Source organism: Elgaria multicarinata, chromosome 21 (genome assembly GCF_023053635.1).
Source record: "Elgaria multicarinata webbii isolate HBS135686 ecotype San Diego chromosome 21, rElgMul1.1.pri, whole genome shotgun sequence".
In the NCBI taxonomy this organism is placed as follows: Eukaryota; Metazoa; Chordata; class Lepidosauria; order Squamata; family Anguidae; genus Elgaria; species Elgaria multicarinata.
In genome coordinates, this window is record NC_086191.1 from 1,649,425 (window position 1) to 1,675,448 (window position 26,024).

The window sequence follows — 26,024 nt, forward strand, 5'->3', positions numbered from 1 at the left end:
TTTCACAACAACTAAGCGGAGAGGGAGCAGGGACCTTTAGAGTTCTGACTGAAACCTGGAGTGGATTCACCAGCCCACTGACATCGGAGCCTTCAGCCTCCACTGCACCAAAAGATCTCAGGGAGTCGGACTGTGAAGGACCTTAAAAGGAGCTTAAATGGTGGGGAGCTGCTGCTTCTCGAGAACCTCTTCCTCTCTTGTTAAGAGGAAGCTGAGGCAGGAAAGGCGGAACTGTTGCTTACCACAACTGTTCATTGGCTTGAGGCTCGACAGTAGACAGAAAACCATGAGGTGGCTTTGGATTGTGGTGATTTCTCCTCTGCTAGGTGAGTCCCAACGTCAGAAATGTCGCGTTAGGTGGGAAGTGTCATTTCCAAAGAGCACAGAGGGAAGAGAGCCACCTTCCTCTCACCTTTGATGTGGCTCTAGGCACATCGCTGCAAACCAAACAGGTAGGAGCAGGCGTAGGAGAAGGATGTGTGGCTTGCAGAATGACGTTTTGCCTGCCGAGGGTGGAAATTTGGGGTCAGGCGTAGCGACAAGGGTCACAACCACTTCGTGGTTCAATTCCCCATATCAGGGTGGAAGTGGTAGCTAGTTTTTACAGTAGAGAGGGCTGAGCACTGTGGGACTTTAGGTTTCTCGAGGGAGTAGCATCAAAAAAATTAGGTCTAGAAATTTCAAACATGGGGCTTGGCCTGCTTTTGCATCCTGGAAGTGGCATGAGTATCCATAGGCAGGGGGGGAATCCTATTTGAGGAGAGTTCAAAGAATAAGGAACCAGCGAGCAACTCAGAAAGGAGATATTAATTAATGACAAATACATTTCAGTAGAATTTCCCACCCCCACCTCTCAAATTTCCCAGCTTGCTAATTTAGAATCTTTTTTTAAATGTACATTTTCAAAAGAAAATAACAAGGCGTGGAAACTACTGAAACTTGAAAGCTGATACTTAACATTACTGCCTTCAGTTCTTCAGGCGATTTTCTCACCTTTCCTTTAAAATTATTTTCTTTTCTTTTATGTGCCCAGTTTGGGTTCAATCATAAATCGCTTTGGTCAGAACTTCATCTGGAAAGAAGGTTGCTTAGGTCAAAAAGTCACAAAGCAAAATGCATCAATGGGTAAAGATTTAAACGTGTCTTTTTATGAGGGTGGCAGCTCTCCAGATGTTGTTGGGCTCCAGTGCCAAACATCTGGAGGGTAGCAGGCTGTCCCACCCTCCCTCCTGCCAAAGAGAGAGAGGTCCTACAGCCTCCCTAGAGAGTTTCCTGCTTCTGATGCATTGAAAGATATATATTTTTTATTGTTGGTCTTAATAATATCAGAAACGTGCTCCTCAAAATCCTTCCTTCCATGTCCTTTGTGCTCCTTTTTGTGTTCCTTTTTGTTCTCCTCATTTGGGCAAGACATCCGTTTTCTGAAGGAAGCCTCCTTTTCCCCCATCGCTTCCTTGACTCTGCTCGTTAATCATGCTGGTGACCTCTTGAACTTGATGCTACCTTCTCTGATCTGTGGTATACAAAAGCAATGCAATAAAGTTATACGTGGCTAGGAGGTACAGCTGGAAATAAAGGCGGTGATGGAAGGGCCAACTTTTCGCATTGCAGTGAGTATGCTAGTCCTCCAGTTTAAACACACACACACAAATAAAAACTAGGAGGGACAGGGAACCTGGCGGGTGGCAAGGTCCACAGGCACCAAGATGGAGACGTGAGCAGCGTCTGGTGCCCTCCAGATGGGTTGGATAGCAACACCCAGCATTCCGGCTCATTGTCCATGCTGGCTGGGAATGATGGGAGTTACAGTCCAAAACATCTGGAGGGCACCAGGTTGGGTGCAACTGGAGTAGAGACACCCCTATGTGTAATGGGGGAGGGGCGCTGCTCAAGCAAATAGGTAAGCCATGGTGATGTAAGGCCCTGATTGGTGATTAATTTCCTCCGGCTCTCCCCTCCCCCAAATCCTGCTGCTGCTGCTGGGCCATTGCCACAAGATATAGTGGCAGCTACTCCCTTAGAGGGCTATAATAGGGGATTTAATATATTCATAGCCGAGGGTTGGTCTATCCTATTAGCTCTGATAGAATCATAGAATCATAGAATCGTAGAATAGCAGAGTTGGAAGGAGCCTACAAGGCCATCGAGTCCAACCCCCTGCTCATTGCAGGAATCCACCCTAAAGCATCCCTGACAGATGGTTGTCCAGCTGCCTCTTGAAGGCCTCCAGTGTGGGAGAGCCCACAACCTCCCTAGGTAACTGATTCCATTGTCGTACTGCTCTAACAGTCAGGAAGTTTTTCCTGATGTCCAGCTGGCATCTAGTTTCCTTTAACTTGAGCCCGTTATTCCGTGTCCTGCACTCTGGGAGGATCGAGAAGAGATCCTGGCCCTCCTCTGTGTGACAACCTTTTAAGTATTTGAAGAGTTCTATCGTGTCTCCCCTCAATCTTCTCTTCTCCAGGCTAAACATGCCCAGTTCTTTCAGTCTCTCTTCATAGGGCTTTGTTTCCAGACCCGATCATCCTGCTTGCCCTCCTCTGAACACGCTCCAGCTTGTCTGCGTCCTTCTTGAATTGTGGAGCCCAGAACTGGACACAATACTCTAGATGAGGCCTAACCAGGGCCAAATAGAGAGGAACCAGTACCTCATGTGATTTGGAAGCTCTACTTCTATTAATGCAGCCCAAAATAGCATTTGCCTTTCTTGCAGCCATATCGCACTGTTGGCTCATATTCAGCTTGTGATCTACAACAATTCCAAGATCCTTCTCCTTTGTAGTATTGCTGAGCCAAGTAGCCCCCATTTTGTAACTGTGCATTTGGTTTCTATTTCCTAAATGTAGAACTTGCCATTTATTCCTATTAAATGTCAATTAAAATTTATAAATAAAAATTTATCCCTATTAAATGTCAATTAAATAGCTCAATCGAGCCTCCATGTTTGGAGGCAGTCCACCTGTGTGTACCAACCGCAGAGGATAGCAACAGGGAAGGGCTGTTTATTTTATCTATTCAGGACCTTTATAGCCCTTCCTTTCTTCCATCATGGAACTCAAGGTGGCTCCATGGGATTCCCAGGGGCCTCCCCTCCAAGCACTGCCCAGACCTGGACCAGCTTGGCTTCAGCAGTGGGGGCCTTCATGTGCCTTCAGGCTACGCCCTGTTGCCTTCCTGCCCGGCTTGCGGGCTTTACGAGGGCATCTGACTACCCCCTGTCAGAAGCAGGACACTGGGCTAGCTGGGCCTTTTGTCTGATCCAGCCGGCTCACCCCTTCCCTCGATTTCCCTCCGGGGTTGGCAGTTGCCGGAGGGCAGCCGAGGGTGGCATCTGGAGGGGCCGATCCAGCCCAGGCTGTCAGATGTTGATGGCAAGATAAACAGTTCATGTTTCTAGTTCATGTCAAAGCCAGGGAAAGGCCGAACGATGAGTCTTTCATAATATCCGTTCTCCTTTATCAGCTTGCTCCATACACCCAGCCACAATGAAACAGCAAAACACCTCTCCGCCTTTGGGGCCTGTTCTTCCCTTCTCTTTTCGGTAACTGGAAGAATCTTCCAGATCCCTGCCCAGGCAGCCCCAGAGCTGTACAGAGCAGTTCCGTGAAAGAGCCCCACAAAAGTAGGGGTTGAACACGAGGGCAGGGCTCTTGCACCTTTAACAGTTGTCTAGAAAAGGGAATTTCAGCAGGTGTCATTGGTATGCCTGCAGCACCTGGTGAAATACACTCTTCTTCATCACAACTGTTGAAGCTGCAGGAGCCCTGCCTCTTTTGTATCTGGTCATGCTTAAAGGTCAATTCCTGCATCAAGCGGGGGGTTGGACTCGATGGGCTTATGGGCCCCTTCCAACTCTACAATTCTATGCTCTAGGCAGGTCTTTAACTGTTGTGATGAAGAAGAGGGGATTCCACCAGGTGCTGCATGCATACCAATGGCACCTGCTGAAATTCCCTTTTCTAGACAACGGTTAAAGATACAGGAGCCCGGTCCTCCTTTCCACACAAAAGCAAACCAGAGTCCCCAAGCCTCTGTACGAACACGGGTTCCAAGAGAGGAACTGGCTGCAACGTTGCTTGTCAGGCTTCCACCTTCCGCCATCATCCAGAGGAGACAATACTGGACTAGATGGAGAAGAGATCCCTTCGAAGCAGCCCCCCGCAAGGTCTCTCGCCGGCGCCAACCTGAAGCTAGAGCGAAGATGGGCTGCGGAGCCTCACGAGGGAGGCCTCGTGGGGCTCTCACAGGAAGTCGCACGTCGGCCGTGCACAGTGAGGGGAGGAGGAGGTGGGCGGCTGCGCTTTCACGGCAGCCAGTGCCGCCCTGGGAGAGCAGCCGGCAGGGCTCTCCGGAGCACCTGCTGACGCTGTGGCGAGAGGACCTCCTGGAGGGGGTAGGGAACGGTGCGGCTTCATGCGCTGCGCCTGCCCCTCCGCCGCCTCATCAGGCAGAGTCATAGATGGCGCATGGGATTCACGTGCTCCTCCAGATTCAGAGAGGTTGGCAGATAATGCCCACAAACCTTCAAGTATATCCTCAATCAAACCCCATGCTGGAGTATTACGTCCAGTTCTGGACTCCACAATTCAAGAAGGACGCAGACAAGCTGGAGCGTGTTCAGAGCAGGGCAACCAGGATGATCAGGGGTCTGGAAACAAAGCCCCATGAGGAGAGACTGAAAGAACTGGGCATGTTTAGCCTGGAGAAGAGAAGATTGAGGGGAGACATGATAGCACTCTTCAAATACTTTAAAGGTTGTCACACATAGGAGGGCCAGGATCTCTTCTCGATCCTCCCAGAGTGCAGGACACGGATTCATAGGCTCAAGTAACAGGAAGCCAGATTCCAGCTGGACATCAGGAAAAACTTCCTGACTGTTAGAGCAGTACGACAATGGAATCAGTGACCTAGGGAGGTTGTGGCCTCTCCCACCCTAGAGGCCTTCAAGAGGCAGCTGGACAACCATCTGTCAGGGATGCTTTAGGGTGGATTCCTGCATCGAGCAGGGGGTTGGACTCGATGGCCTTGTAGGCCCTTTCCAATTCTGCTATTCTATGATTCTATGAAACACATACATAAAAAACCCAATGACTCCAAGATCAAGGAGGTTAATGGAAACCCTCAATGGAAAAGCTGATGCTGTTCTATCCATTAGCACTGACAATGTCCTGCTTTTTGGCCTGTCTGCATTTTTCCAGAGAGTTTTCAAGGTGATGCTAACACGGGTTCTGTTCCAAAATGGAAAGGCCTTTAAAATCCACCCGCTCTCTGCGCAGTCATTTCAGTTTTATCTCTGCCTCGCACATGGGGAAGAGGCGAGGCTTGCGGAGAACAAGGGCAGTGCCCAAAGCCCCCTCGCGATCCCAGGGGTGCTGCTCAGAGAGGCCGCATGAAAGGGAAGTTAATGAACCGACGGGCAAAGCTGCCGGCGCTTGCAATGCAAATCCCCCCTCGCATCGTTTTAATTGCAGTGAGAAGATTGGCACGCAAATTCTCTCCAGCATGCAGAATTTTCAGAAAGGGCTAATTCCCAGGAACACTAGGACTTGATGATAACACAGCCACCTGTTCAATATTCGGGCTGCTGAGAAATCGCCCACTCTGAGACCCATCCGGCCCTGTCTGCCAAGTCTACAACGCCCACTGTCTTTCTGAAATGGTCCTTCCGTCAACTCGAATGGCTGCCTGCACAAGGATGGGCCTGAAAAAGAAGGGGAGGCAACCATTAAGGCAGACCCATATTGAGTCTGTACCAGCCAGGGGTAGCTCAGCTACTGTGCCATCCTTCTAAGGGGTGAAGAGAACAGCAACACGCAGCAAGTGCAAACACACCGTGAATGTGTAGTGAAATGCTTGCCTGCCTGGCATCCAGCTCACAGGCGATACACAGCCTACAAATGCTACAACGGAATAGTCCGTCACAAGGATGAAAATAGAGATGGGGACCACTGCAACCCTCCTTTCTCTTGCTCACCTTCCTCTTCAAAGTAAGCAGGTCCAGCAGCCATAGTCTCAAGTCCTGCCACTGCATAAGGAAGCGAAGCTGTTGCTGTAGTTTGCACCAGAACTACTGATAGTCTGTGACAAAGCCGTATATTCTGGTGTAGCTCAACAGTGCCCCCTAGACCCTCTGTAAGTTAGTATCCAAATAGGCAATGGCCCTGTTCAGAAGACACCTTAAACCATGGCTTTAACCATAGAATCAAAGAATCATAGAATAGCAGTTGGAAGGGGCCTACAAGGCCATCGAGTCCAACCCCCTGCTCAATGCAGGAATCCACCCTAAAGCATCCCTGACAGATGGTTGTCCAGCTGCCTCTTGAATGCTCCTTGCCTTATTCACCGTGGTTAAAGCCATGGTTTAACGTGTCTTCTGAACAGGGCCAAAATCTCTTATCTCTCTTTCCCAATGCACACTGAAAAACTTAAGCTCCTTTCATAAGGGAACATAAGAAGAGCCTTGATGCTGGATCAGACCAAGAGTCCGTCTAGTCCAGCACTCTGTTCACACAGGGGCCAACAAAGCAGGACATGGTGCAACAGCACTCTCCCACCCATGTTCCCCAGCAACTGGGGCACACAGGCTTACTGCCTCGAATACTGAAGATAACACAGTATTCAAGACTAACTGGTTCAAACCAGTTGAGTCTTTTGAGATGTAAGAGTCATTAGGAATGTGGGCCCAGTAATTTTCTGATTTGCTGGCTAGACCACTATCGTCAGAAATGAGAGCTATCATATTGCTGGACAAAACAATGAGCAGTCTCCACCTAGGGGGCAGCTTTTACTGAATTCGGATTCCCATGAAAGTAAGAGTTTGCTCACTCCTTGGGAGTCTCAATGAGCCCAAGGTGTTCTCTCACAGACCATCCTGTCTGCAATTTTTGTGAACCACCCAGAAAACTTCGGCTATTTGGTTGTATAGAAATGCAATAAATAAATAAAGAACTCTGCATAAGGTCTGGAACCCAAAACTCTACTAGGGTAGGAAACATGTAAATAGCTAAGTTAGATGGACTTTACTGATTTCATTTGGAATTCTGTGTGATTCTTGTCTTTCCTTGTTTTTTCCTCCATTTCCCGTTTTATTTATTTATCTATTGGATAGATAGATGGAAATTGGGTTATAAATCAATCAAAGAAATGGTGCTCAAGGCTGCTTGCGCATCAAATAAACTCGTTTTTATTTTCGGATATCGGGCTGTGATGTTTTCAAAAGGGAATTGTCACTAAACTCTTCTCTGTATGAAGGACTGCATGGTTACACTTACTGCCACTTACTGTTAGGATTTTTTACAAGATTTTGTTAAGTTCTGTGTTTCTGGGCTTGAGCCAGAAAATCCAAAGTGCCTTTGTTGGGCTGGGCTGTAGGGAGGAGCCCTCCGATCACCTGGACAGACTCAGGTTTTTGGGGGGCTCTTCCTGACCAGAGGCAGCTTATCAGAAATCCTTTTGGCGGGAGCCTTTGTGAAGAAAGGCTCCACCCACAGGAAAGGTTATTCCTCCGGATCGAGACTAGTGCTTTAAAGCGCTTTATAACAGTTTTATAGTGCTTTAAAGCAGTTAAAGCGCTTTATAACTGTTATAAAGCACTTTAAAGCAGTAGTGTAGATCCTGCCTCAGTCTATAATATGGGGCAAAATGACCCCAGTGCACAGGGATGCAGAACGTCTTTCAATCTGAAGGCCAAAGGTAAACACGGTGGGGCCAAAATACCAAAAAACACCAGCTCTTACTGCCAGTACCGAAGGCTGTGTCTCTATGATGCCACTTTTCCTCCCCATTTCCCCACCACCAAAACCCGCAGCATCGCTGCTGCGAAGTAGCGACAATAGAGTTGCATGTCAGGAAGCCATTTTCAGTGGAGCCTCCGTTTTTCCCTTGGGAAGTGGGGCGGGGTGGATGATCTTCAAACCTTTGCCCTGTATTGAACAGAGAGCAGAACCATGGTGCAATTTCAAGGGTGTGCTGGGTTCCAGGGATGCTTTAGAGCAATTGAAAAAGTCACGGTAAGATGACACCGTGAAAAGGCCCGACTGGCTGCAAGTTGACGACTGCGTCATTTAATCAATGCAGTGCTACTGCACAGCCATGATGGGGGCATACAGGGTGCATAGACAAGCCCCTAAGCCTTAGGAGATGCATCCAACCTTTTAGAATGGGGTGAAATGGGCAAAAGCTGGGAAAACACCATATGGTCAGTGGTCAGGGAAAAGGGGGGTTCAACCAGGTGAAAGGGTGTGTCCAGATGAGAGCCACGCCCTCAGTTCTGCACCTCGGCCACAGCAATGCAGAATTAAGAAGAGGATTCATGAGCTCAGCAGAATAAACCGCTCGTTGTAAACCAGCCAGAGAGCTTTGGCTATGGGACAGTATAGACATGACATGAAATGAGTAAATAAATAATACACACTGTGTGGATCAAAAGTCTCCTCTATTGGGATCTTTCAAAATGTGGTCACACGTAATCACATCATGGGAATGCAATGTGCTTCAGCGTGACATTTCCCCCCCACCTCTGGGTGTCACAAGATCATGGGTCACAGTGGCATGTTTCACAGCTCATCGTCAGCTGTTTCCCCAAGGATTCTAGTCCCCCACCCCCAGGCCCAGCCTTTCACCCCCTCTCCTCCCCCCTTTCTTTTTTGCAGCCCTTCAAGCAGAGGAACAGCAGGATCCTTCTGAAGTTGGCCAAACCAAACTTCTCCAACGAGTGAAAGACGAGCCTGTTAACAAGACGTTGCAGGAAAGTGAAACTGACAGGATGTGGGTCAACGACAGTAAAGCCCACCCCTCAAATGGCAGCTGGGGGATCAGCACTACCCCTCTTCACACCACCGTCAAGAGCAGCACAGAATCTAATACGAGTGAGTTTCAGATGGGGCGGGGGGGGGGAGAAATCAAACATGGGCCGTGTGAATCACACGGGGGATATGACACCTTTCGGAGTTGCCGTTCAAGCTAAGAAATTCCACCATTGTGAATCACAGAATTATAAGAAAAGAAGAAGATGCATAAGGAAAGTGGCAAAAGAGAGTCATATATTCTTTTCTTTCTTAGTGGCAAATACACATTTTAAATTAAATTAACTGAGTCATCGATTAAAGGTCTGATGATAATAAATAAATAAATATTGCATTGGTGGACAACATCCCTAAAACGTGTTTAGCGAAGTTAGAACACTCAGCATGCTGGTGTTTAAAATCTACCACCTAAATTTGGTGTGTGTGTCTGGAGAGGCCAAATAATACTATTTAGAATTTGTAAAGCAATTTATCTACAATATCTTCTTGTTGTTAACATTTCTATACCGCGCCCCATAGCTGAAGTTCTCTGGATCATTTACAAAAGATTAAAACATTAAAAATGATATACAAAATTTTAAACCATGAAAAGCTACAACAGACAGTATACGCAAAGACAACATACATCTAAAAACAGCCAAAGTAATCAGCCAAACCTAAAAGCAGATTTGGGATCAATTAAAATGCATCACATGCTTCTAAATGCCTGGGAGAAAAGTCTTGACCTGGCTCCGAAAAGATAACAATGTTGGCGCAAGGCAGGCCATGTCGGGGAGATCATCCCATGATGGTGGGGGGGGGCACCACCGAGAAGGCCCTCTCCCCTGTTGCCATCTTCTGAGCCTCCCTCAGAGTAAGCACCCAGAAGCGGTACTGAGATGTAATAGCAAGGAAAAAAGGAATATTATACCCTGATATAATATCCCTTTTCCCCCCTTGTATGGTGTTTTTTTTATTATTATTGTAAGCCTGCAGGCAGGGACTCTCTTATTTACTATCGGTTGTAAGCCACCTGGGGAGCCTTTTCTGTCTGAGAAGCAGAATAAAAATACTATAAAATTAATAAATATTGCAGACGGGAGGCCGAGGGTAGCGGCTTGCTGGGGAATCAATGGTGGAAGTGAGCTGAAAAGGAGGGGTGCCCCTGCCCCATAGCTCCGTCTCTCTCTTCAGGTTTAGCAATAGATATTAGCCATGACAGCGAAGTAGAACCTCCATGTTCAGAAAGAGCATACTTTGAATACCAGGTGCTGCTGCTGCTGCCTCTAAACCCTCTTTGTGGGCTTTCTGGAGGCATTGGGCTGCAGGAACTAGGACAGAGATTGGTCTTGTCCAACACAGCTCTTCTTTAGTGTCCTTAAGTCAAAATCAACGGCACCGTGCTTCCAACATGGCCTGCCTGGCTCTGCCCCTTGCGGAAGTGACAGCCTCTCCTCGTTTTCTCCTTAAGGGAGGTTGCCCGAACCAAGCATCGCCATCCGCTCCGTGAACGGGACCTGCAACGTCACCTTGCATTGTGCTGTGACAGGAGGAGGAGGAGGAGGGGACGTGAGTTATACCTGGACAAACTCTAAAATGAGCGCGGTCCTTTCCAAAGATCCAACTCTGCGTCTCACTCAGAAGCCCCCAAATGGCTCCTTGGACTACACCTGCACCGTACGGAGCAAGGAGAGCGAGAACTCCAGGACCGTTTCTCTGAGTGACCACTGCCACGGTGAGCGCTGTGGCCATTGTGTATTTTCACAAGATAGAAGCCACCCCCCATGTCATTCCATTTTTATAAAACAGGACTGAGTTCCTATCAGCCTGGCTGTTAGTGTTCCCACAGCATCTTGCCTGTCCATGAATTCCGCTCTCCCCCTTTCTCAGTATTGGCTAAGTGTCTGTGTGATGTCATGGAATGCTCACACCCAGGTGGCATCCGTCACCTCAGAGCCCTGCCTCTCTTTCCCATCTGTGCCCTCTTTGTCTGCATAACAGCAGAGAGTTCAAAGAACCCAGGCTGAAACAGCACTTTACAGAGTTCAGGGATGCAGGGTTTTGTTTTATTTTTAATTTTTAATCCCAAAACAGTCCTGGGGAGATCACTTACAAGGAAATCGTGATCTATGTGAGTGTTAACCCATTTTCTAACTGGTACTTTTTCACCTTGAAATCACCCTCCCAAACTGCTAAATTTACCTCCATGGGTAGAGGTAAATTTAGCCTGCATGGATTATACGTGCCTGCATTATTATTTTCTATTTTCTGGAAATGCTGCTTAGCCCCTCTCAGACTTCTAACTTTTTATCAGACTGCTCTCAATGGCCATAAGGACTAGAAACGTGATTTACAAGGCAACGCTATGTATGTCTACTCAGAAGTATGTCCCATTGAATGCAATAGAACTTATTCTCAGCATTAAAGCTTTAATTCTTAAGAGGCTGACTGCACAGGCCGGTAGCCAGTGTGTGCTCCACCCTTGAGCTGCCATTCCTCCTTAAAGCAAAGAAAAAGAGGCTTTTACATTTGGGACATGAGGCCTTCCGCTTTGTGATCGAGACCTTGTTTTTAGACAAGGAAAAATGCTGGTTTAAAAAGACTGGTTTTAAAAAACAACACTCAGCAGTGTATGGTCCCAAAATGGCAATAGCTGTCCAACAGCCACACACCTAGTGGCTGCCTTGACCCCACGGCTTCGCTCCTGCAGGGTGGTGCTGGATAATCCCCACCCCAAGGAGGGAGCGTGGGCTTGTGGCGGTCATCCAGGTACTGGAGTCGTCACCCTGCCTCCCACCACCTTCATCCTGGCTTCTTCTGACCAATCAGAGGTTGCCTTCAGCCAGGGGACACCTCCTTAGTGAAGCTAGACAGTGGAAGGCCCATATTTGCCTTTCTCCACCCAAAGACTCGAAGTAAGTTCACGACTTCCTTTATTCACAGCTTCTCAGCAAAGTTCCGCGGTGGCTGCGAGGTGAATGCTGCGTTGTATAACTGACACAGCGCCACCACGCAGCCATTGCGGGGCTTTTTAAGTGTGTAGACGTCCTCCTTGTTCTGACCTCCAAGAATTCTCTTGGGCTAAGGTTGGGTTTTTCCAGATCACTGCCATCCTTTTTAAAAAGTTATGAAAATATGTATGGACAGATAGAATATGTTTACAATCAACAAAATTAGCAAGAATGTAAGCTATTGGAAAGGATGAATTATATGTAGAGCAGAATGCATCAGCAAAAACAAAATAACCGGTACTTATAGCAATACGTCCGGTTGAATCTTTACTGGAACACGCGGTTTTCATTCATTTCTTTGATGCTCCTCCTGGAAATGTAGCAGCTCCCCCTAGTGAGGAAGGCTGGCAACAGCCCTGAAAGACCGATGGCACCATTTTGAAAAACAAATCAAGAATTGTTATCCAAAAAGAATTAAATGAGCGTCATGGCACCTTCAGCACCATTTCCTTAGTGGAGCAGAGGGGTGTCAATCAATTGATCAAGGAAAAACACAAATGCCATTCCCTGCTCCCCCTTCCTTCCCTGCCCCCATATTTCTCTCCTGAATTTTATATCACAATTTCAGAGTTGTTGTTTGATGCTCTAAGTCAGGACTTAGCATCAAATTACTATTTAGAGCTGAAAGATCACATACAATACTGGGGCCTCCTAATTCTAATTCAATGAAAGAAGATACTTAGGCCATCCAGCAAATTTTGCCACAAAAACATTAATTTTTTTCACCCTGTGGGGAAGAAGATGCGAGGGAGACTGGAGCAGGCAGGCACCATCGGAGCCTTCTTCAGTTGGAAACCACCCCCACCCCCCCAGGGCTAACATCTTCACCCTGTGGGGAAGAAGGAGCTGTTGGTTTGCCCCTCCATTGGGAGATGAGAGGATGGAGCAGGGCCTTCCCACCAGCCTAAACAGTCTCCTTAATTTCTTTTTATTTTCTCCCTCTTCCCTCCCCATCCACTTTTCCTTGTGTGTCACGTCTTTTTTTAAGAATGTAAGCCTGAGGGTAGGGACTGTCTTCTTTATTGATACATTGTAAGCCGCTCCGAGAGCCTTTTGGCTGAGGTGCGGGATAAAAATAATCTAAATAAATAAAATAAATAAATTTGAGGTCCGTAACGTAATTTCATTTGGCATGTGCTCAACGTACTCTTCTTCCTATGTTACCACAGATCCGCCTTCTCTCAGCCAAGGACTCCCTGCATCCTTTTATGCGAAATACATCATCCCACTTTTGATAGTTCTTGTTCTGTTGCTTGGCCTGTTCTTCATGTACAGACGAAAGAGAGGAGGAGGTGAGACGTCATCACGGGTCGTTTCCCTAGCAAGAGCCACACTGACCACGGTCCCCTTCTCACTGAAGCTGGGCTGTGAATCCTTGCGTTGCAAGGAACTTTGCTCCCCGGTCAGTTCAAATGCTCATGAGCAATGCTGGGCGAGCACACACACTCCTTTGGGGCTGGAGGTTTCCATACAATAGAAACTCAGAAGTGCAAGGGATCAGGCAGGTCGCTAGGTATTCACTGCAAACCCACGAATCTGAGAACGGCACAGCTGTAGGAAGCTTTCCCAGTCCCGTCCAATGAATAGCTTGGCTTGAATAGCCAGGATCTCTTCTCGATCCTCCCAGAGTGCAGGACACGGAATAACGGGCTCAAGTTAAAGGAAGCCAGATTCCGGCTGGACATCAGGAAAAACTTCCTGACTGTTAGAGCAGTACGACAATGGAACTGGTTCCCTAGGGAGGTTGTGGCCTCTCCCACACTAGAGGCATTCAAGAGGCAGCTGGACAAGCATCTGTCAGGGATGCTTTAGGGTGGATTCCTGCATTGAGCAGGGGGTTGGACTCGATGGCCCTGTAGGCCCCTTCCAACTCTGCTATTCTATAATTCTCTGTAGGGCCTTAATTATGAGCTAAACGTCATAACCTTCCTCTTGAGGGAAGCCCCTTTGTGGGCGGAAGGTGGATTAAATAGTTTAAAAATTAAAGATTAACTGTATTCCAACTACTAAAAAGATCAGTGTCCCAGATCCCGTTTTTCCGGCTTATCGGAATGTCTTGGACGGCATGCGCACCACGTTTTAATTTTCTAGGTGGTGTGTGCAAGGACCCCAGCCATGCTGATACTTGAGCAAGTCAGTCGGCCCCAACTGTCTTTGTGCACTTTACACAACGATAATGCTGTGCGCGGAGGGAGGGGAGCAGAACGCCCTGGTGGGCAGGCGGGCGGGCGGGCGGGCGCTCACCTCACTGTGCCCTCCCAGTCCTGCAGCATCCGCTGGCCTAGACTGACTGTCCTCCACTGCAAATTCAAGCACCAGTTGCAGCCCTGAAAAAAACAATATTGTGCTGCACCCATTAAGGCTGCTTGATTAAAGTTCTCTGGCAGGTGGATATAACTTAATTGGATGCTCTTCCATCCTTCAAGGCCTTGAAAAAGGATGCATTCTATTTTTAGACCTTCCCCTAACATCTCTAGAAAATAAATACTGCTATTATAGAAAAATGCACAAGTACTCATAAAAGAAATTTGCTCCATGTATTAAATTAAATTACCCTCCCCTCACCTTTTTTTTTTAACACAGGAAGCCACAGCAGCACGGCATCGATCTATGAATCTTCAGGTATGAGTCTATGCAAGAGAGGCTATAGCTCATCCTATCAGGGAGCTTTTCAAAGGGCAGCTAACCATGGTGGAAGCCTGTGTTTAGACTACTAAGTATCTGCATTGCTTCTCTCCTTCCAGAAGCATCGTCTGCTGTGCTTTAAAAGGGCCCTTCAGTATATCTCAGTGGCTTTGAGATTAACCTTTCCTTTTAAAACTGGGTTTAAAAGTGTCGCTGTTGCTGCTATTAAATGAAATTCTTTTTGCCAGTGTAGTGTGTAATTTTATCATTTATTATTCATTTACAATATTTATATACCGCTCCCCATTCAGAATTTCAGAGCGGTGGACAAAATAAAATAAGAATAAAAACAGAATAAAAACACATTAAAAGCACATTTTAAAAAGAAACAAAGTGCAAAATAAACTGGCTGGACGTTAAGGGAAGGCTTCCTGGAACAATGTTTTGAGGAGGCGCTGGAAGGAATACAAAGTTGGCGCCTGCCTGACCTCCAGAGGCAGGCAGTTCCATAGGAGGGGGGCCACCACGCTGAAGGCTCTTCCCCTGGTGGACTCTAATCGGGCAATAGGTCTATGTGGAAGCACCAGGAGCATGCCCTCGGATGACCTCAGTGACCGGGCAGGTTGGTAGGGGAAGGGGCAGAGTTCTCCCAACTATCCTGGTCCCAAGTTGTTTCGGACTGTAGATCTGAAAGCTTTAGCTACAGGATGACTCATAAACGGAATGAATAAATAGCAGTAAAGGCATACCATGTAGCACCTTGAAATGGGCTCCAGATATATTACAGCAATAATCTTCATGAGGACTTCTGTAAGGCAGGCGAGGACTTACATTCCCCGGATCGTGGGGAGCAGATGCTCAGAGCTGAGGCTCGGTTCGAGGTCATTGCTAATCTTTGGCTCTGATTTGCAGACTCTGACGACGAGGAAGACCCTGCTGAGATTGCCCGGCTGGACTCTTCCCGTGAGGTAACTTGGTTTCGTAGCGCCCCATGACAGGGACGGAAGGCCAGCTTCCTTTCAGACGTGCCCAGTCCCTTGTGCAGTACTGTGGCACTTGGCCAATAAGAGACGGGACACCTTTGGAGCATGAAAGACGGCCCTAGAGGGATGAGACAAGGGCTGCTTGGCCGCCATCCCAGTTTCGCTGGAGAGGGTGGAAACCCGCTTGCAAGCAGCATGGCTGTCACCAGGGTGCCCGTTGCCATGAGGTGACTCCTTGCCCTTTCCTGGCTCTTCCTCCTCAGTCTCTCTGGCTCTGCTAGTCCTTCTAACTAAACCAAATCAGTATTGGGCAGACTTCCAGCACAAGAAAAGCCTGGGGATGCCCCTGCTTCCGAAGCTCTCGGCTCCCAATGTGGCCTCCATGTTCCTTTTCCAGGCGAGGCGTTTGTATTTCTTCTGTTCTTCCACTGCAGGCCTTCACGGCGATTCCTGAGGAGGCCCTGGAAGCGACGGAGGCGTCGCCCATCAACGAAGACCAGGCCGTCTTGGGTACGCAGGATCGGCCCCCAAGCCAGATGTGATTCCCACTTCAGACTCTCGGTTCAGGCTCTTACATCCCGCCGTTAAAGAGGTCTCAGGGTGTGGAACTAGGAAAGGCCTTTTGACCGGGCACCTTGGAGAGCAATTGCTAATCATAGTAAATGCTGGAGACAGGCCAACTCGTGATACGGAAACCTCTAGCCTCTCTTTACTATTTAATTCTCCAAGATAATACAGGAAAAGTTTGGACTTCCCTAACCAGAGAGGGTCACCCTGGTCCACTTGATACAGAGCAGCTGAAGACCTTTTTTACACACCTTAAAGGCACGCACCACAGGACGTATTGGCCATTTGTCTTCATCGTCTTCTTCCTCCTCCTCCTCCTCCTCCTCCTCCTCTTTGTCATCGTCGTCTTCCTCCTCTTCCTCTTCCTCTTCTAATCTCACTCTTCTTTTTCTCCTGGGACTCCCTGCCACTCTAAACTGTGCTCTGATCATTTCCAAAGTTTCCAATGGTTTTTAATTGTGGCCTTGTGTTTTTTAGTTCATTGTGAAGTGGAACTGGCAGGCTGCACCCACCATGAAGCAGCCCGAGGAGGGTGACAGGCCTGTGAGGGGATCAGGGCTGTGGAGGCCGGTGGCTCCGATGGCAGCGGATCAATGAATCCACGCCAGGTTTCAGCCAGATCTCTAAAGGGCCCCTCCAAGGCGCAACGCTTGGAGTGGGTTCATTGCCCCACTGACATGGGAGCCTCCACCAAGGAAGAGGAAACTCTCGTTTAAACCAGGGATGGGAAATAACGTTGGACTGGAGCTCCCATCTTCCTGTGCTGTTGGCTATGCTGGCTGGGGCAGATGGGAGTTGCAGCCCAACATCTGGAGGGCTACGAGTTCCCTTCCCCCGGTTTAAACAAACGTAACAAGTTCGTAGATTTAAGCTTTCAAAACTTTGAAATTCAGCATCCACACATGCAAACCGTGCTCCTTTATCAGGAGCATTTGCACAAAGCACTAAACTCACACCCCACAAAATGCAAATAGTGCATTTTCTGGCTGAATTATGATTAATTCTCTTCTGAATTCATTACCTTTCTTCATTATAATCTTAATTACGCCTCTGCTCCACCTCTCCCTGTGTGCCAGGGACAGTCAGCCCCTTTCCCGGGAAATCACGGTCCCAACTTCTACCTTTGCCAGGGCGTTTGGTAACGCCAGTAGCCCTGTTTTGAGTTTTTCTCCCACCTTCGAGATTTTGCTTGCTTCCCAGGACCTCTAGAAGCTAAACCTGCTGGTGGAGTAGGGGATGCATCTCCTCTCTAGTGCTACTATGCCCAACTTGGTGCCCTCCAGATAGTTTGGACTACAGATCCCATCATTCCCAGCCAGCATGGCCATAGTGAGAGCTGCAGTCCAACACACCTGGAGAACACCAGGTTGGGGAAAGCCGCTCTGGGGCAATGCAAAGGCATGCACAGGGAGCAAATTAAGGCACCAGGCCATTCAGGGCCCAGATTCTCACATGTTCAGGAATGATGGTCATGCGCCCTGCTTGTTGTGCAGATGGTGAGTGTAAAAAGGGGGCTTATGTACTTACAGATATGCAGGACTGGCACTTCTTCTTTGTTGGTGGGGACACCCACCCCCATGTGTATGGAGGACATAGAATTATAGAATAGCAGAGTTGGAAGGGGCCTACAACGTCATCGAGTCCAACCCCCTGCTCAATGCAGGAATCCACCCTAAAGCATCCCCGACAGGTGGTTGTCCAGCTGCCTCTTGAAGGCCTCTAGTGTGGGAGAGACCACAACCTCCCTAGGTCACTAGTTCCATTGTCATACTGCTCTAACAGTCAGGAAGTTTTTCCTGATGTCCAGCTGGAATCTGGCTTCCTTTAACTTGAGCCTGTTATTCCGTGTCCTGCACTCTGGAAGGATCGAGAAGAGATCCTGGCCCTCCTCTGTGTGACAGCATTTTAAGTCTACATCTACATTGGTAGGCAAGTAACATCCCTTCTCATGCTCCCCAAATGCCCAGCTGGTATGGAGCGTGGCCAGCAGCCACAACCCCAACACACACACCCCAATGCATCTTCCTTTCAGCCCCTGTATATTTTAGCACGAGTGTGTTTTTCAACATAAAGGCCAAAAGGAGGGAGTCTCTCTTGGATGCTGTATCATGCCAAACAAGCTATGGAAGAATACATGCAGGCAAGGTTATTTTTTTGTGAAGCACCCAGAGAGCTTCAGCTATTGGGTGGTATAGAAATGCAATCAATCTATCTATCAATCAATCGGGGGGGAGCAAAGGTTTCAGCCGGGATTCTTGGGCAGTGGTCCTTGCTGTGGAAATACTTGTACAAAATGATGCCTGGTGTGGAGAATGTGGATAGTGAGACATAGAATCATAGAATAGCAGAGTTGGAAGGGGCCTCTAAGGCCATCGAGTCCAACCCCCTGCTCAATGCAGGAATCCACCTTCCCTGACTGATGACTGCCCAGCTGCCTCTTGAATGACTCTAGTGTGGGAGAGCACATTTTTCTCCCTCCCTCAAGATACTAGAACCCAGAGTCATCCCATGAAGCTGATTGGTGGGAGATCCAGGATAAATAAAAGGAAGTCCTTCTTCACACAGCGCATAGTTAAATTATGGAACTCACTGCCACAAGATGTAGTGATGGCCATGCATTTCGATGGCTTTAAAAGCAGGTTAGATACATTCCTGGAGGAGAAGGCTAGCCATGGCTACTAGCCCTGATGGTTATGTGCTATCTCTTGTATCAGAGGCAGTACACCCATGTGCACCAGTTGCTGGGGAACATGGGCGAGAGGGTTGCTGTTGCACCATGTCCTGCTTGTGGCTTTCATGTGGGCTCTCCCACACTAGAGGCCTTCAAGAGACAGCTGGACAACCCTCTGTCAGGGATGCTTTAGGGTGGATTCCTGCATTGAGCAGGGGGTTGGACTTGAAGGCCTTGTAGGCCCCTTCCAACTCTACTATTCTATGATTCTATGATTCTATGATCTGGTCGGCCACTGTGTGAACTGGACTAGATGGGCCGTGAGTCTGAACCAGTCTCTGGGCTCTTCTGGTGTTCTTTGAGGTATTACAAGCACAGCCCTGAAATACTGGAGTATAAACATCTCACGTACAAATGTAGATTAACCAAATTTCAGCAGATATGCCACAAATAAAAGACTTCCAACGTGTGCTTGTTGACAGCTTTTTCAGACAGACCCTGAATTCCTCTCTAAACCTTTCTCAGCCTGCTGCCAACCTGGCTTAAAGGCGTCTCATTTCATTTCCATAAATCTGCATTTATGAATCAGGGCTCTTCCCCTTCCCCCTCCTTTTCCACACACACGTTGTTTTGCATTTTAATGTCTAAACCCCTGTATCCGACCGTCTCTCTAAAAATAGTTTTAGTCGAAAATGAGACATTGTTTTATTGCTCCCCCCTTCCCAAACTGAGTTGAGTCTTTGGACGGAAGACAGCTGTGTATTCATCCTGCCAGAGCCTTTGCAGATCCTGGGATCAATACTCAACACCCGACTGGTGTGCAGCAAACTCCCTTGCTGCTTTTTCTCTATATGGTAAGCCAGCCTCCCCCCTTCCAGATGTGTTGGACTACAAATCCCTTTATCCCCAGTAAGCAGTCATTGATCGTACTGGTTGGAGATGCTTGGGAGTTGTAGTCAAGCACAGTTGGCAAAGGCTGCTCGAATCTCCCGCTTGGCTACAATTGATCAAGGAGAACTGGAAAGCCAAATGGTTCCATGATGATGGCAAGGACAGAGAGGAAGGAAAGCTGCCCTAGGACAGTGACGATTTCGCCGCACAGCCACTGTGTTCAGTGATGCGGCCTGTATATTGATTGCTTTCCCGCCCCGCCACAGACAGACCCTCTGGGGCCTGTAATGGCGTTTAATTAACCAGTTAACACATTGGCTGGTTAGCCCTGCACTCAGTCGGCAAAAGCTTTCAGAAGAGGCTTTGGGGAGAGCGTTGCTCTTTGCCACTTTGTGCAGAAGTACGCTGGTGTACATTTTAAGAAGCATAAAAACAGCCGTAGCGAATCAGACACGCGGAATCCCGGCACCGCAGCCCCTTGCTTATCACCCGTGCTGATTCGCTTCCCACCTTGGAGCGTTTATCCCGTTTTTATCACAGCCATCTGTTGTGGAAGTACCTTAGTGATGCATTCATCACCAACCTACTCTCCAGATGTCTGGGACAGCCATTTCCATCATTGCCAGCCGGCATGACCATTGGTCAGCACATCTGGAGAGCGTCAGGTTGGGGAAGGCTGGAAAAACGCATCTGAACTGCCTGAATCCACTGATGGTGCAGCAAATAATACGTTGCACTTCAAATACCAATGTCACAAGCGAACTCTCGGAATGGCTTTGGACAGGTGACTGTCTGAGAGCCTCGGTTCTCCATTGGTAAAGTTGATCTGCAGTCTTACCGTTACCGGTCACTCTGCCCTGCGCCTGTCAGTAAATTACCACCAGTTCCCACAGAGCACAAACGGGGTTCCTTATATTGCACTGAGTAACTGGCTCTGATAACTCTGAAATGGTGTCAGATGCTTTTAGATTCCAATGGGGAACGCGGCTGGCCGAGTGATAAAGAAGTAGCTCAACCTTACACTTCACTCGCACATTTCGGAAGGAACTAGTGAAAGAAAAAGAAACAAAGAAAAGGAATAGCAGAAGTTCCAAAAGGGGTTTATTTTATTTAAAAATGTACAGTTTTACTTCCTATATTTATGAAAAAAAAACTTACTAACATTGCCATAATGCTTAGTACCACTGCAAACTGTAAAAACGAAATTTTATATATTAAAAAACAATTTACATTTTACAATTTTCTACATGCATGCACAAGGTTTTTCAACTCTGTCTTAAAAATAAAAACCAAAACAAAACCAAAATATTTTTCTAGATTCAGTGTGTGTGTTTTTGAGGCTGGGGGGATTGGGGAGAATGACGGCCTATATTTTACATGTTCAGTTCAAACGAGGGGTCTTGTGTCAAAATCACACTTGTGATAAAAGCCTGCTGAGTTTTCTTTGTGATAATGTGAAATGGCAGAGAGGTTCCATCATCTGGAAGGGCCGGGCATGCAAGAATGGACAAATCAAGTAAGGTCTTGACTGGTTCGCGGAAAGGAAAGGAAAGGAAAGGGATGAAAGACTCCTCGCTTAGTTCTTCCAGGACAGAGAAGCACTCGACTTGTGAACATTTCCAGATATTTGTAGCTTCCATCATATGATGGCCCAACCATCTCTGGAAGGCCGCACAACTAACTGGAGAAAATATCACCCAAGACAGCCACATAACTGCGACAGGAATGGGTCGTTAGTGGTTCACATGAAGCCCTTGACTAAGTCATGGGAATCACCCAATCATTGGTCACGCATCTGTTGCTCTAGGGTTCGTGTGTACAGAACTGGTTCTCGCGTTACTTTCTCTAGGTTTAAAGAACAGCTGTGACTGGCTTGTGCCATTGTCAGTAGCTACAGAGGACACATCTCCATGCAATGAAGTTTCAAGGGGCTGCTACCCAGCAATCAGTCATCGTTCATGACCTTGGCAGAGGTCTTAATACCCCCAGTGCCAGATTAAGTGTGTGTGTGTGTGTGTGTGTATCGTAAGCGAAGTCAAAAGGAGAGAGTGGAGGAGATGCTGCCATGGGTTTCAGGTGGCAAAAGTAGTAGGTGGAAGAATGAGAACCAAAGTCAGAGTAGGGTGACCATATGCAAAGGAGGACCAGGCTCCTGTATTTTTAACACTTGCCTAGAAAAGGGAATTTCAGCAGGTGTCCTTTATATGCATGCAGCACCAGGTGAAATTCCCTCTGCATCACAACAGTTAGAGCTAGAGGGACCAGGTACAAAAGAGGGCAGGGCTTCTGCAGCTTTAACGGTTGTGATGAAGAGGGAATTTCACCAGGTGCTGCATGCACGCCAATTGTAAATAATATTTTAAATATTATTATTTAAAAGCATTTTTTAAAAAAAATCAGGGAAATAAAATGTAAAAATCACAGTGATGCAATCCGAGGTGTCTCACCCAACATCCTCACCCCAAAGCCTCAAGCAGACCCTCTCCCCCAAAAGAAGGACACGGCTCCAAACAGCCTCCAAGAACTGCTGAGTGCCAAAGCTGCCATCCGTTTGAGAGCAACCTGGCCCTATTTCGTTTTCGAAAGTAGCATTTAAAAATAATTAGAGGAATTGGAACTGCAGCACTGCCATAGAAACAACCCCGTCAGTAAAACGCCTGAGGTATCCCCATAACAAAAAGGATTTCTTCCAGAAAAGTTAACTAAAAAAAAATACGGGGGGGGGGGAGGGAATCCATATTTAGGACACCAAAAGGACAAAGAGATTTTCAACCCATTGTGACCTCATCCTTCCCAGTCCCCAATGGCAGCCAGCCAATCAGCATCTTTGTTCTTGGATCACTCAAAAGCATCAGGGGGTGCTGGTGGAATTCCGAACGGCTTCAGGCCCTGATTGGGGGGCTGCAGGTGGCAGCTCGTGTGGCTGCCTTCCCCACCTCAGGGCAGGCTGCACCTTCACCTGACAGTGGACGGGTGTCTCTAGACACTGGTCTCTCCCTCCAAAGCTCTTCAAGATGGAGCCAAGGCACCCTGTCCAGGACAAGGCTAACGGCCACAAAGAACAAAGCCATGAATTGACCACCCCTCACACTGGACAGAATTCTCCAACCAGTCTAAGGGGAGAATCCCAGACCTGTTCTTTGTTTTGTTTTTTAAACAAACAAAACAACAAGATGGTGGAACAAAACCAAGATGGAGAACAAGGGAGTCCCAGAATTTTGCAATTCACGGCTTTTGGCTGAGGGCTTCCAAGGACTACTAACCCACCACCACCACCACCAAATCTCGCCAAAATGAACGGGAACACCGACGCACTTGAGTATCTGCCTTCAAGTCAAAGCAGGGCTCAAACCACAGAGAAATTGAGGAGCAACTATTTACAACACACAGGATTTCTTTAAAAAGTACAAGGATCAGTATCTTAAAAAAAAAAAAGAAGAAGAAGAAGTCACCATTTTAAAACTTTACCCAAAAAAACCCCCCCTTCCTACGTGTATCTTTTGTGTGTGTTTAGAAAGTTGAGCTGGACAAAGACACCAGAAAAGGTTGAAACAGGATGTCTGTGTACTGGACTTGCTAAAACCGGGAGGTCCAGCTGGCGTGTTTTTGCATGTGCTACATCAGGATGGAAAGTTTTTTTAAAAAAAATAGCAGCTACAGCCTACCACCAATAGGCATTTCTCTTTTATAACGCTTCACAACATCTTGTGCAAGTCGAGTCGGAACTCAGAGATGAAGAGAAGAACGACAGCATCAGGTGACGTTTCCAAGGTCAGGACTGTGAGGTTAGCTGGTTGGTATGTTGTTGTTGTTGTTGTTGTTGTTTTGTAAAAAAGAAAAAAAAAAAAAAGGACATTCAAAAAGGCTCCTCAAACCCAACGGCATTTGGAGATGCTGGTGAAGACAGTGAACGGAATTAGCCCTTAGAATTTGGCACCGTAACTTTCAAGCGTTATCATTGGGGCAGGGAGGAGAGAGCAGAGGAGGTCCTGTCCGTCTGCAAACCTCGTGAGCTCCTGGAGGATCTCTAACAAAACTGGGACTTGAGAGCGTGGAAACTGGAAGGGGTGGGAAAGGGAGCGCCCCCTCCCCTCCCCTCCCCTCGCGCCGTGAAGAACTTGCAAACGGGAAGGGACGGACGGAGTGGTCAACGCCGACATCTGAAGACGCAGCAACATGGACGTAAACTCCAGGAAGGCCTCCTGGCACGCTCGGCCACCTCACCCAAACCCCAAAGAGACAGACGTTGCGCGCCAGGCTGCCCCCCTTGCAGAAGGTTGTTCCCCAGCAGCCAAGCCCTTCGCCCCAGCTGCAGTTCACACCGAGGTCTCCGACTGAAGCCGCATCACAAACTTGTGCGATTTGGGGTCCACAAACTCCTCGGAGAGCTTGAAGAAGGGGATTTTCTTGGTGCTCACCACCAGGCTGAAGTCATGGCGTTTCAGGACAAAGACCACCCCGTCCTTCAAGCCGTTGGTCACCGGCTCTTCGCTGACCAGAGTCCACTGCTTGGCCAGCCAGCGGTCCTTGTGATACTGGATGGTGGGCCCAGCGGCCAGATATCGTTCGAGGAAGGCCTGCAGGGAAGGAAAAGAGAAGGCCTTAGGAAAAAGGCAAGTAGAACGGGTGATAGGATAGAGGGGGACAAAACTATGTTGGGTGTGGAGAATGTGGAGAGGCAGACACTTTTCCCCCTCTCTCAAAACACTAGAAACCCATGGGGTCATCATCCCATGAAGCTGATGGGTGGGAGATTCAGGACTAATAAAAAGAAGGACTTCTCCACACAGCGCATAATTAATCTATGGAGTTCGCTTCCACAAGATGTAGCGATGGCCCCCAATTTGGATGGCTTTAGAAGGGGGTTGGATAAATTCCTGAAGGCTATCCATGGCTACTAGCCCTGATGGCTACCTCCTGGTTCAGAGGCAGTATTCCTATGTACACCAGCTGCTGGGGAACATGGGTGGGAAGGTGCTGTTGCACCGTGTTCTGGTCAATAGCTGGCTGAATGCTGTGTGAACAGAGTGCTGGACTAGATGGACCCTTGATCTGATCCAGCCTCAGGGCTCTTCTTAACTGTCATCCAGCTCAGAAGGGGCCGGAGCAACCATTATTTGGGGGCAAAAACTTCAGTGTCCAATGGATGCTGTCTTATTTGAAGTTCAAATATCTAACACCAGCCACGATTCTAAAAGCTCACAGACAAATTGCACCACCAATTAATGTATTTTAAAAAGCACGTAGGGTGGATGAGAGGAAAGCCCCGCCCCCTCAAGGAGCTTAATCAGTGCTGAGCTGAAATGCCCACCACCGGCTTCGCCGCCCTCTTCACAGGCAATGGTACTGGGGGTGGAGCAACGTGGTCTAAGCCTAACGGTGCTTCCAATTCCAACTGGTCTCGGGACACTTCTGTCATGCAGTGGTTTGTGGGCGAGCAGAGAACTGTGGCCTAGCTCAAACCCAAACATCCAAAACCAGTTATATTTTAAGGTTTGTTGAATTATGGAAAATATTTATGCCCCACCTTTCAGTTGGTCATCCATGGTGGCTAACAAAGCAAATGAGTTCATAACAATAACAACAACAACAACAACCCCAACAGTCTTTGTATTTGAAGCACGAGAGAATAGCAGAGTTGGAAGGGGCCTACAAGGCCATCGAGTCCAACCCCCTGCTCAATGCAGGAACCCACCCTAAAGCATCCCTGACAGATGGCTGTCCAGCTGCCTCTTGAAGGCCTCTAGTGTGGGAGAGACCACAACCCCCCTAGGTAACTGATTCCATTGTCGCACTGCTCTAACAGTCAGGAAGTTTTTCCTGATGTCCAGCTGGAATCTGGCTTCCTTTAACTTGCGCCTGTTATTCCGTGTCCTGCACTCTGGGAGGATCGAGAAGAGATCCTGGCCCTCCTCTGTGGCACAACCTTTTACGTCTTTGAAGAGTGCTATCATGTCTCCCCTCAATCTTCTCTTCTCCAGGCTAAACATGCCCAGTTCTTTCAGTCTCTCTTCATAGGGCTTTGTTTCCAGACCCCCGATCATCCTGCTTGCCCTCCTCTGAACACGCTCCAGCTTGTCTGCGTCCTTCTTGAATTGTGGAGCCCAGAACTGGACGCAATACTCTAGATGAGGCCTAACCAGGGCCGAATAGAGAGGAACCAGGACCTCACCGATTTGGAAGCTATGCTTCTATTAATGCAGCCCAAAATAGCATTTGCCTTTCTGTGTTTACTCTGTAGAAAACCTTTATAAACAAAAAACTAAACTAAACAGCAAAAATAAAGTCAAATCAAAATGAATAATAAAAATAACCACAACAGCTGTTTGTTCATTATTCTGTGATCAAAAAGCGTGTGGTGTGGGATTCCTGGGCCTCATGAGAGTACCGAAGCCCTGGCCTATTATTCATAATAGCTAAAAGGATGGAGGGCGGTGAGAGCGGGAGACGGGGCCATTCCACCAGCCCCGATGAAAACCTTATGCTTTCCTCT

General features: G+C 47.9%; 2 protein-coding genes and 1 long non-coding RNA gene across 5 annotated transcripts in view; 1 reads left to right on the forward strand and 2 right to left on the reverse strand.

Annotated features, from left to right (window-relative positions):
* The first annotated feature begins 169 nt into the window (after positions 1 to 169).
* LOC134412143 (SLAM family member 5-like) lies at positions 170 to 16,555 on the forward strand. Of its 2 annotated transcripts, none has more exons than XM_063145953.1 (7): positions 170 to 326; positions 8,652 to 8,867; positions 10,255 to 10,518; positions 12,964 to 13,086; positions 14,378 to 14,416; positions 15,332 to 15,387; positions 15,837 to 16,555. In XM_063145953.1, the coding sequence occupies exons 1-7, from the start codon at positions 287 to 289 to the stop codon at positions 15,942 to 15,944; spliced, it is 846 nt and encodes a 281-aa protein (XP_063002023.1). In that variant the 5' UTR covers positions 170 to 286; the 3' UTR covers positions 15,945 to 16,555. The 2 variants fall into 2 exon arrangements, with proteins under 2 accessions (XP_063002023.1, XP_063002022.1); XM_063145952.1 differs by having other exon boundaries at positions 265 to 326; positions 10,336 to 10,518.
* LOC134412170 (uncharacterized) lies at positions 793 to 6,060 on the reverse strand. Its single transcript, XR_010026392.1, has 2 exons — positions 5,975 to 6,060; positions 793 to 1,513 (listed from the first exon to the last, which is right to left on the reverse strand). It is a non-coding gene; the product is annotated as an uncharacterized LOC134412170 (long non-coding RNA).
* Positions 16,556 to 20,615: 4,060 nt separating the features above from the next.
* The window catches only part of VANGL2 (VANGL planar cell polarity protein 2), a 56,639-nt gene continuing 51,230 nt past the window's right edge, over positions 20,616 to 26,024 (reverse strand). For both annotated transcript variants that reach the window (XM_063145793.1, XM_063145792.1), the window contains exon 9: positions 20,616 to 24,108. In XM_063145793.1, coding sequence (XP_063001863.1) covers positions 23,848 to 24,108 — 261 coding nt within the window. In that variant the 3' untranslated portion in view covers positions 20,616 to 23,847. The remainder of the gene's footprint in view (positions 24,109 to 26,024) is intronic.

Excerpts from the sequence above, each read along its gene's own strand:
- LOC134412143 (XM_063145953.1), top strand. The coding sequence starts at position 287 with ATGAGGTGGCTTTGGATTGTGGTGATTTCTCCTCTGCTAG. Across the intron at positions 8,868-10,254 it reads CAGCACAGAATCTAATACGA|GGAGGTTGCCCGAACCAAGC; the intron begins GTGAGTTTCAGA and ends TTTCTCCTTAAG. Across the intron at positions 10,519-12,963 it reads TCTGAGTGACCACTGCCACG|ATCCGCCTTCTCTCAGCCAA; the intron begins GTGAGCGCTGTG and ends ATGTTACCACAG.